At 29.1% G+C, this 11,931-nt stretch overlaps 1 protein-coding gene across 1 annotated transcript in view; it reads left to right on the top strand.

Moving 5' to 3' along the window:
• The window catches only part of LOC117173803 (neurexin-3-like), a 55,735-nt gene extending 44,149 nt beyond the window's left edge, over positions 1-11,586 (top strand). Inside the window, exons 2-3 of the mRNA XM_033362446.1 lie at positions 1,097-1,147; positions 11,491-11,586. Of these exons, the coding sequence (XP_033218337.1) occupies positions 1,097-1,147; positions 11,491-11,586 (147 nt within the window). The remainder of the gene's footprint in view (positions 1-1,096; positions 1,148-11,490) is intronic.
• Positions 11,587-11,931: the final 345 nt, after the last annotated feature.

An 11,931-nucleotide genomic window follows, 5' to 3' on the forward strand; every position in this document is an offset into this window, starting at 1 on the left:
TATGAAGCTGCCCATAATTATTTAGTAGTTTGCATATGTCTCGCGAAATCCCGCTAGACTATTAGGGCCAATCGATTCTCAATTACTGTTTCTGTTTAGGGTCTTGATAATCGCCTTAAGTTAGGAAGACTTATATCGACCAAGCAAACAACCAGGTGACTCCCTGTAATCTGTCTAAGCGGCGCCAATCGCTTTCAGACAAAGATAGAATTGCTTTAAAAAGTATTGTCGAGAAAATAATCGAATAGTAAAACTATTGTCTTCGAAAAAGGATTTGTTCCTTTTTAGGTCTATTAGAGGTCACCTCGACATCGCGGTCGTGTCAAGTGAGATTTAAAATTTGATGAAATTTCGATCGAAATAAAGTCTTTCTAGTTACTACATATTCATCATCAATGCAATTTGAATAAAAAAATCTAAAACAGAATAATTTATTCGAGTATAATATTTTAAAGCTTAATAAAATGCAAACTGCTATTGGAACTTCTATGAAATTTCCCTGACATACCTAAAACAGACATACATAAAAAACATACCCTGAAATTTTGAACCTAATTAGGGGATTATATTTTCAGGTATTTTGTATAAAATGTCCACCAAAGTTTTATTCAGTTTCTTTGCAGACACTTAGAAATGTTTGTATAAACTTAACAAAGCAAGTATTACTAAGTCATTGAATGTATTGAACTTATTCCATTTTTGATTGAAATAATAAAAAACATGTTTTGAAAATAAAAGAAAAATAATTAACTCTTAAGGCCATTTATGTTAGATTATAAGAGAAAATCCCATTTCAACACAATTTTCTGCATAATTATAATTTTTCTGGCAGTAACTTTAGCTAGAGAAAATGATCCAATTTCATTTTTACACCTTAATTAACTTTATCGTCTGCCATCGTATTAAAGAAACGAGCTACTCTCCAGTTATGATCTAATATGAGCAATCCTATATGGCATTAAAGAATTTCATCCAATTTTTCCATAATTTTCGACACTGTTACCCCTCTAATTAGCTGAAAGAATCAGAAACAAATATACATTTACGGAATTTTTAAAATAATTTTAAATAATAATTTTATATTATTTTGTTTCAGTGTGGAGGATTTCCTTGCGTCGAGAGTATGAACCAACGCAAAGCACCTAGGGTTAGTCTCATTATATATTATTTATAATCGTTGCGATTTACCGACATTGTATATAAAATTTTATAAATAATCGTTGGCAATAAAATATTTACACTTTGACAAAACCATAGTTATTTTAAAATTATTGATATAAAAATTAAAAATAATTTCGGAATAACATCAATATCAGTTGATAAACTCTCACGGTAATAACCACACAATTTGTTATTTATATTTTTAAATGATGACAAATATTATATTGAAAGCTGTGCGAAATAATTCGATGGAACTAATTGCGGAAAATGTTTTTTAATAAACAAAAATGATTAAAAAATAATTTATCAATCATCATTATCAAATGAAGAACTGAATGATGATCGCTGCAAAATAAAAAATTCCCTTTAGGGGGGCAAAACTATACAACATAAAAAAAGTGTTAAAATTAAAAAATTTGCATCTCAAAAAGTTAAATAATTTTTTCTTGAACTATTTTTCAAACCTATTTTTTACTGAGAGTCATTGTTTTTATTTACATCTTGAAAATGTGAAAGTAAAATGATGCCTTTCTCTATAACCATGATGAAAAATAGTTACTTAACAAAATTGCTTATCTCAAATAGATGTAAAAAAATTCATCATACCATTTTCACTCAGACAGATAGTTTTTGTGTACTCTGATAAAATCGTACAAAAAATAAAAAATGATCAGAATAAGCCCGCGCAGCCTGTTTTAAATAATATTATAATAAAACAAATTTCTAAGAAAAAGTGAAATAAATATTTTCAGCTCCATTATTTGAAACTAGCTTTTTTCAATGTTTTCACGCAAGTTTATTAAAAGCTTCTACAAACATAAATCATTAAACTTTTCTATAAATATTACATTGTTTCAATTCCCTAAAACTTATTTAATTGGTCAATTTACCTTCAATTAATTAGGGATTATCTTTTTGCCATTTTTGTTTAGGAAGTGTAATATAAGTTCCCAGAACTGTTTAAAATGGTGCCTGTATAAGATCGTTAATTTAACAATAATTATTCGAATCTTTGCATTCTTAATTTCGCTAGAGAAAAAAACTGCAATTAATATTCACTAGAAATAATCGAGGTTTCTCTTTCTTAATTAAAAGCAATTATAATTGAACCTATTTGCATCAATTTAATAAATTATTACACGTGTTTGGTCAAAAGTGCTTCATCATAAAGGAAGCTTTGTAACGTTACCAATTCTTGAACTACATTCTTTGACCTAATTCGAACACAGGACTTCAAATATGAGGTTTTAAAAAAATGGTTCAGTAGGCGTGAATTTAATATTTTGAGATTGAAAAAAATGTTATCACAGAATTGACAGCAATACCAATCAAAATTGTTGATTGAAATTTATTCATTCTGACAAGATGTATCGACTGATGGATTTAGAAACATTCAATGATAAAATAAAGTTACAGTATGTAAAGATTTGTAAATTTTTCTAACGTTTTACAGGATTTTTTTTAATTTTAAAAATATATCAATATTATAAATATTATATTTTTTCTTGTCATAATGCAAATCGATTAATGTATTTGACAGACCTCTGTGATAAAAAAAAATCATAATACAGATATGTCAATTTGCTGAAATTTTGTAAGAGAAAACATTTAAAAAACTGTACTATACATTAACATTTAAAGCATCTAATTAATTTTCTCTAATGAAATAAATCTCTTGAATTATATGAAAACCTTTTACGCCACTTCAGCAACAAATACTAAAGAGTAAGAAAGCATAGGCAAAGTTTTATGAATTCCCTCAAATACCTTTTGAAATAAAGCATCCTCATTTTCATTTAATTTTTATTTAATATTAAACCCATTAAAACACTAGAAATGTCAAAGAACATAATACCTTTATAATTAAAAATTCCTACAAATGTAATGAAACGTGTATTTGTCTCATTGCATAATATATAATAATCGTGATTCAAAACGGAACCTATATATTATGATACATTCACAAAACGGTAATAATTTTCCATATGTTTTATATACATCATGCAAAATACAAAATACCTGTTAACAAAGGACTAATTTGCAAAACACAAATAATTGAAATAGAGTATGTGTGAATATGACGGATGAATTTCGCCATCAGAATTGGTTTTAATGGTTCTCATATTGCTCAAATAATCATCGTCATTAGAAGACTGTAATTATTTGAACCCGTGGATATTTCGCGTGTTGGAAAACATCGCAGACTACGTAATTTACATTCGAATTGAATTATTCGAACGAGGTTATATTTATAGGGGAGCAAAATATTCTCCACTTGGAGAGACAAATATTGTTCGAAATCGTCATCATTTAAGGTCGTCAAGGAGCTTTATGTGTGCATATAAATTCCGTATTCACGTATGGGAGAAATGCATTTTGCTGCTCTGGTGCATGTACCATTCGTAATTAAGAGATACTGGATATATGCAGCAACTGAATGCACGTTGTTTACTAGCTATCTGATAGTAATCCATAACATGTGAAACTATTCTAGTTATACGTGACTGGCAGTACGTGGCAAATGTTACATCGAGGGAAAGTACAACAGATACATTATAGTATTATAGTTTGTGTTACTACAGAAAATCTGTCAAATCACTTATCATTAGTAATGAATATTCTGTAATGAAGGTGAAGGTGACACTTAACCATGTTCTGATAACGGAAACGAAAATAATTACGTTACTACTTATTAGTGTAGAAGAAAACTACTTGTTACATAAAGAATCATATTTTACGAAGACATTCGTTATAGCTACAACCAGCACATGAAAATTATGTTTACAATGTTCTTAGCTCATTTTTGCTTAAACTCATTATACACTTTCACTATGTTCACTGCCAGGGTTAATGCTAAATGTGAAAGAATTTAATTGTTTTCAATCTTTTTAATGATTCAAATGATCGAATTGTGGTTTAATCTCGTTACATTAAGCGAAAGAGCAACAAATTTATTCTAGTATTAAAGTTTGTCTGACTGCAGAATATTTAATCACTTATCATTTTTTGGAAGTAATCAACTGTGGCTTTATTCGAAAAAAAGATTCTTTTGTAAATATAAAAGTATTATTTATCAATGGTCTAATTACGGAAACAAAAGTAATTACGTGCTACTTATTATTGCAGAAGGAAGATACTAGTTACAGAAAGAAACATCTTTTACAAAGAAAACTGTTTATTAATACAGCCAACAGAGAAAAATGTATGGAAAAATTTACAATTATTTTTAAGGATAGAAAAAATTAGTCAAACAAGTACTAACAAAACTTTTTAAAGCAAATTCTACATCAAGAAAAAGAGCAACAAATGCATTATAGAATAATAGTTTTCGTGACTGCAGAACATCTACCAAAATACTTACCATTTTTTGGAAATGATACGTTACTGTGGCTTTCTGATAAGAATGAATATTCTGTAGCGAAGATGAAGATAACACTTAACAATTGTCTTTTAACAGAAAAAATATTAATTACGTTACTACGTATTACTTATTTTTTGCAGAAGAAAAAAACTTGTTACAGAATGAAACATGTTTTAAAAAGAAATCTATAGCTAAAACCAACAAAGAATATATTATGGTTTTAAATGTTGCTTTAGCTCCTTTTTGGTTTTAAATTATCTTAAACTTCTTGTATTTCCGCTGTTATGAATATGTCCGATCTAAAAAATCAATTAAATTGTGTTTAATATTCGTATTGTTTAAAATGAAGAAACTTTAATTCAATTTTGTTTTCATATGGTATAGAAAAGTAATGCTCACGCATAGTTTCTGAGCATGTTGTTATTCAATAAATTACTATCGAGATGCGATAATGCTAAAGTTTGATGGTAATTTTAAAATCCCCGTTAAACATTGGTGAAAGCTATCACTTCTGGTGAAGGAAACGAATGTTACATTAGCAAGAAACCTCCGACAATAATCTCGGGTTGATTCAAGAAAAACTCCTAGTCAGTATTTCTGTTAGGAAGTTTTTAGTTGTCACAAAAAAATGTTGCTAGTATAAAAAATGGTGTTTTTGATTGATGATCAATTCGATTGTTGGGACATCAAGGTAACTCTTAGTTAATCTTGATGAAAACTGTATTGTAATTTTTTTCGCGGCACTCTCGTGTTAGAGGAAATGACGTCTCCGGGTTTCAAAATATTTAAATAATGATTTGCTTTCAGTAAAAAACAATTTCACTACATATCTTTACAAATATTGTCGTTATGATAATGCTTGCCATATTAATGTTGTAGATCTACTAAAGAAAATAGAAAATAATACCCACAAAAATTTGTTTTATCAAAATAATTTTACAGAATTCAAAATTTATCCATTCTTAGACTGAAATTATATTAATTTTCTATGTAGCACTTCATTAAGTGCCTATATTCATTCTTAGAGAGTTTAGTTAAATCCTTAATATTCAACTAAAAGTTACTTCAATTTAGTCGAATTCTCTTGAATGCAATTGTATTATTTTTAACCAAGTTGAATTTTCCTGAAGTTAGTTGCATTATCTTGACTTTCGTTGAATTTAGATAAATTGAAATAAAATCCTTTACATTCTCATGAATTAATACTTTTTAAATACAGTTAAAGAAAGGTAATTTTTGACATAAGGGCTAAATTCGGACATTCATAAATCGAGAGTTCCGCTTACTGAAGGGTAGTCTAACCAAAATCTAGAAGCGGTTAAGACTTTAACTATTTTGAGATTTGAGTTAAAACTGCCCATGTTATTTCAACTTTCAGTTTAGTAATGTCCGAGCTTATCCCAGATGTCCGAAATTACCCACGTTGACGGTACATATAAATTAATACTACAATCTTTATGGAATCATTTAAAATTCAATTGAGTTTTCTTATAATTAATTGGATTCCGTTGAATAAAATTGTGTTCACCATTATTCAGTAATTAGATTCGGTAAAAATGATCTTAATTTGCTTTTAATCTTGTAAGATTTACTTTAAAATTCAATCAATTCACCTTGAATTCGCTTAAATTAAGCATAATTCTTTTAAATTCACTTAATTTTAGTTTAAACAAAACTTAAGTTTATCTGAATTCAGATTATTGAAGTTTAATTTACGTAAAATATGATGATTTTTCTTTAACCTCTTAACTGTGAGTGACACACATACGAACACAAAAAGTCGTGCCAGTTTTAAATCATGAAATATATGGGAGCATCTCATCATAAAATAATTTAACGTGATCCGATTGGATTTTTCTTCGGTATTTCGGGATTCTTGGGGTCACCGAATTTAAATCTGATGTTGGACTTTCAGAATTTAATATCGCGGATCCAATAAAGTAGACACAAAACATTTTAAATGTTTGGTACCTAATAAAGCTGATGTAAATTATGTTGTTGGGGTTGCTGGAAGTAAACCTGGAGTAATTTTTTAAATATAAAACGATAGATTCATTGTGGCGGACATAAATCGTTGAAATGTTTGAAACTTAATTGTAAAATTGAAAATAAAGAGGATTTTTGGGGATCGCTCTTCTTAAATTTGATGTTGAACTTTTGAAATTCAAAATAGCAGATCCCATATGGTGGACCTGAATTATTGAAAATCATCGGTCCTTGATAAAATAGATGATACTTCGATGTTTCGGATCGCTAATTTCAAATCTGATGTTAAATTTTTATAAACCCAAAAACCTAGGTATAACCAATTTTATCAACATCCGAACATTTTTGATAACTCATGTCAGCGATATGGGACCCGCAATTTTAGATTTTGAGAATCCAATAACAATTGTCAAATCAGCGACCCAAAAAACCTACTTATCATCGATTTGAATAGTATCCGGACATATTCCATGATGCATGCACACAATATTGGATCTGCAATTATAATTTTGAAAATTTATCATCAGATTTTGATTCATTGAGGCCAAAGATCTAAGTATTACCAATTTTATCAAATGCTGAACATTTGCTATAATTCAGGGCGGCCATATTAGATCCGCTATTTTGAATTATAGAAATCCAATATCAGATTCGAAATCAGCGAAACCAGAAACCTATGTACCACCAATTTTATCCATATCGAAACATATATAATATTTCATGTCAGCCATATTGGACCCACCATTTTGAATTTTGATAATCTAACATTGAATTTAAATTTAGTGATTCCAAAAAACTGACCAGATTCAATCTTTTCCACGTTCACTGTCTATAGCCCGCCTTATTGAGTCCGCCATTTTTAATTTTGTAAATCCAACATCATATTTGGATTCAGAGATCCCAAAAACTTTAAACCTGCCAATATAACATGATTCTTAAGTTTTCTTTTGTCGAAAACATTTTTGGCACAAACTGTTCTTTTTCACCCGACTGTGAGGGGGTTAATAGAGTCGAATTTGGTTAAATTTTGAAATTTTGTTTGAATTCAATTAGGTTTGATTGAATTTAATTATAATTGTATTCTATTAGATCTGCAAATTAATTCGGTGTCTACTTATAATTCTTGCGCCCTAAGGTAATTGTAAAGGGTGAACTTTAAGCTTTAAAATACAATGCAATAATAAGTGGCAGCCTTGTGGACCTCAAAAAGCATTAGGAAATACAATGGTCTCCAACCAGGAACATTTAGGACATTGTGTTAATTTTCAATTCTATTTTTTCAACGCAGCTTATGTGAAAAAAATAATTATGCCAGCCTTAGAATATAATGTCTCAAATTTTGCTTTTTAGACGCCATTGTATTTACTAATGTTTTTTTAGTTTAAGACCCTGCGGTATGCAGGATCGCCACCTATTTGATTGTGTTTTCTGTTTAAGCTTCGCCCTAGTCTACAAAAATCTTAGAACAGGAAAAATTTAACATTGACCAAAAGTTATAAAACATCGAAGTCAAGCCACCGAATTATTTTTCTAGACCTAATAATTAATTGATTTTAATCCAGTATTAAGTTCTATTTATTTATAAATTGATAATTTGTAAGAAATTACAGGTAAATCTTTTATGATAGAATCTTTACTGTTTATTTAGCTATTTTATTCATTTTGTCGTATCAGCATCCCCGTTTAATTTAATTGGATCTATATGCATGAGAGAAAAAATGAAATGGCCAAAAATATAAAAGATAGTATAGCAAAAAATTCGCGATCTCCTCGCGGTTTAAACTTATTTTCAGGTTCGGTTTACAAATATGCTTTTTCTGCAAATGCATCCTCGACTTCTCTCACAGAAAAGAAATCCTTAGTGTTCTTCTCTTTTGCGACAGTTTTGCAACCAGTTGTAATTAATTTTCTCGCTACGGAAGTTCATCCAAAGTTTAATAAAACGTTACGACTTTATTTTCGATTCTCTGTGAAAACTTGGCGAGATTCTTACAATATTAGTTGAAAGCTATGAAAAGGGATTAGCACTCCTACAGCATAATTATGTTCCATTTTTCACAGCGATTTAGTCGCCTAAATGTGTACTGAATGAATAGAACCCATTAAGCAAATACTACTATTTTTGGATGAACGGTCTACAATTATATTTTTGTTCCTTTCGCAACTTTTTTGTAAATAAGTAATCTTTTTTGGTAAGAAATTCAACTATTATAAAAATTAAACTGTTTAACGATGACATTTCTTGTTGAGAATTCATATCTGTTGGTTAAAAATACAAATATTCGGTGAAAAATAAAACTATTTGTGTCAAAATTGAAATTTTTCAAAGAAATCTTTAAGATTTTGCAGAAACTTAACATTTTTGTTAAAAAAAATTATATTTTCAGGATGAAAATTCAACTGTTTTGTGGATAACTTGCCGTTTTCCTTAAAAATTCAACCATTTGATAAAAATCGATTTATGTTTTTTAACAATCGTCCTTTTGGTAAAGCATCAATCTTCCTGGTAAAAAAATCCATCTGTTTGATTGAAAATTTAATGTTTTTGTTTAAAATTCATCTTTTTGGTCAAGAATTTAACTATTTTGTTAAGAACTTGTCTGTTTCGTTTCATTCAACTTTTTGAAAATTCCTCTTTTGGTGGAAAAAATTGATCTTTCATGTACAAAAGTCATCCTTCTCGGTTGAGAATGTACATTTTGTGTTAAAAATGTAAGCTTTCTGATTAAAAACGTATTTTTTTAAAAAATCGTCTCTCTAGTGGGAAATCCATCCTTTGTGTTGAAAACGTAACTGTTATGTTGCAAATTCAGCTTTTTGGTTGAAAATAAAACATTTTTGTTAATAACTCTTCTTTCTCGTTAAAATTAGCTAGGTAAAAATTCGTTTTTTCGTGAAAAAATCAATTTTGTATAGTAGGAAGGTCATCTTTCTTAGTTGAAAATGAAATTTTTTGTTAAATATTCATCATTTTGTTTTGTTTTATTGACGAAAAATGGTTGATAACCCACATGTTTTGGTAAAAAATTAATCTTTCAAGTAGATAAATCTATCGTTTGCGTTAAAAATTTAAATGCTTATTTAGAAATTAATGTTTCTTAATTGAAAATTCAACTACTTGGTTGAACTACTTTTTTGAAATTTTTGTTTGAGATTCACCGTTTTGGTTGAAAATTAAAGTTTCTTATTAGAATTTTTTTTCAGTTAGAAATTTTCTTCAATAAAAAATTTAGCTTATATGTTTGGTTTTGTTTTATACCTTAAAAGTTTAAAATTTAAAAATTGGATAGAAAACTTGTTCAAAATTCGTGTTTTTGGAGAAAAGTCATCTTTATTGGTTCAAAATTCACCTTTTTAGTTGAGAACTCAACTATTTTATTAGAATTTAGTCATCTCTGAATGTTCTTTAAGAAAATAAATCTTTGAGCTTAAAAATAAAACTGCATTTAGTTTCGTTTTGATATGTTTTGTTAAAAGATTCGACTATTTGGGTAAAGATTCATCTTTACACGTTGGAAACTCAACTACTTTGATGAAGTTCTTATTTTTGGTAAAAAATTTAACAAAAAGTAGATTTTTCAGTCAAACAGTTGAAGACTGAACCAGAACAAATTAGATTTCAACCGAAAATTTCAACCAACATTTATAACAAAAAAGATGAGTCTTTCGCAAAACAGTTTCACTTTTGACAATATAAGTTAATTTTGATTGAGAGTTTACATTTACCGAAAAAAACAGGCAGTTTTTTGAAAGCATAGAGAAAAAGAATTCTTTACAAAATTAAAAAAAGGAGAATAGTGGATTGATCTTCAAGTCTGAAATATGAAAGTTCTTTTAAAATTAATTAAGTTATAATTGAACTGTACCATTTTAGGGCCATCTTTCGCTTCTCTCCCTCCAATTGATCAGATGAAACTCTCGGTTGAACAAGTTATTCAGTTATAAAAATATATTCAATTCATTTAAATTTGAAGGATTTGTAACTCAGAGGATTTTAAAAAGGGAAATTTTACTGGTTTAACATTTTCAGAATTTCAGTCGTCGATCTTTTATACACATGAAAGCTTTACAATAAGGAGCCTTTCAATTCGGAAACATTCTCTTTTGAAAATGATCGTATTTAACTTGTTTCAAAAATATAGTTATTGCCCTTATCAGCTTCTCTATTATTACATTGTCGTTTTCGAAATATTAAAAATCTTTCATCTTCTTCCTTAAGGATGTACACTATTTAGGATCAATCTCAAAAGTTGCCTATCTTTAAAATGATTTATAAAACCGAAAAAAGCTTCATTTACAGAAATTACTAATAGATCTTTTTTGTCGATTTTCTTAATCATGTCAAAGATAGGCAACAATTTTATCTTTTTCTATTATTTAAATTCCTTCGCATATTTACCTTTTACAATAATAAGAATTCACAGGGGAAATACTTGTCAAGACGCATTATCCGAATAGAGGAAGATATATTTCTTTTTTTGACGGAGTAAATTTTGATGGAGAAGAGTCTGCCTACATCATCCCGCAAGTAAAAAGGGAATATTGAAAGCCAAACCCAGGGGGCAGGAAAAATTTTTCAGACCTCTGATATTGCGAATGGTGCTTCGGGCTGCGTCACTTCCGGTCGAGACTGGGTCGACGTTCGCTTAATGGTAGACGAAATTCAAATGCGAGCTCACACGCTGCTACCTACGTGCATGCACTGGTGCTCTGCTATCGATGCACTTTTTATTTTGAAGAAACTTTTTATCCTAGGGTAAATAAAACACCCCCTTTAAGTAGGGCGAAAAACCCTCTTGCCTTGTAAGTGGGCGAGAGGATGCTTCGGTGTTTAAATTAATTTTTTTCAAGGTTAGGGATGGAATGCGACCTGGCCGAGTCAAATAACCTTTAATTTTTGACTAATCGATTCTGAAAACATATAACCGCTTTGCTTTCTGGCTGTTTCCATGAATGTTCCAACTTTCATAATTTTTTTAAAGGTTAAGAACGAAATGCGATCTGACCGAGTCAAACCCAACCCGGATTCGGATTCAGCGACCCCAAGAACGTATAGAAATGTTAATCTCGACTGGTGAACAAGACGTTTTTTTTGTGTATCTGTTATATACTGCAAAATGTTCTCCCCTACTTATAATGTCTCTTTGTTCCTTGCAAGCTTTTCATTGCTATAAAGTGCTTCGTTTTCATTCAGATTTAAAAACTTATTTTATTCAAATAAATAACAATATGCTTTAAATTGATTCATTCACCTTGTAAAAATTGTATTTCATATGTTTTACCTTGTTTTTATTTGTCCTTTGTCACTTCTTTATCATATAAATAAGTCAATTTATTTGTATTCGTCAGTTTCAAATCATTTGAAATTGCCTTCCACATTAAATTATTCCCCTCGCATTGAAATGCTTTTTCCTTGATTTTAA

This window comes from Belonocnema kinseyi, chromosome 5 (assembly GCF_010883055.1).
Source record: "Belonocnema kinseyi isolate 2016_QV_RU_SX_M_011 chromosome 5, B_treatae_v1, whole genome shotgun sequence".
NCBI classification, from domain to species: Eukaryota; Metazoa; Arthropoda; class Insecta; order Hymenoptera; family Cynipidae; genus Belonocnema; species Belonocnema kinseyi.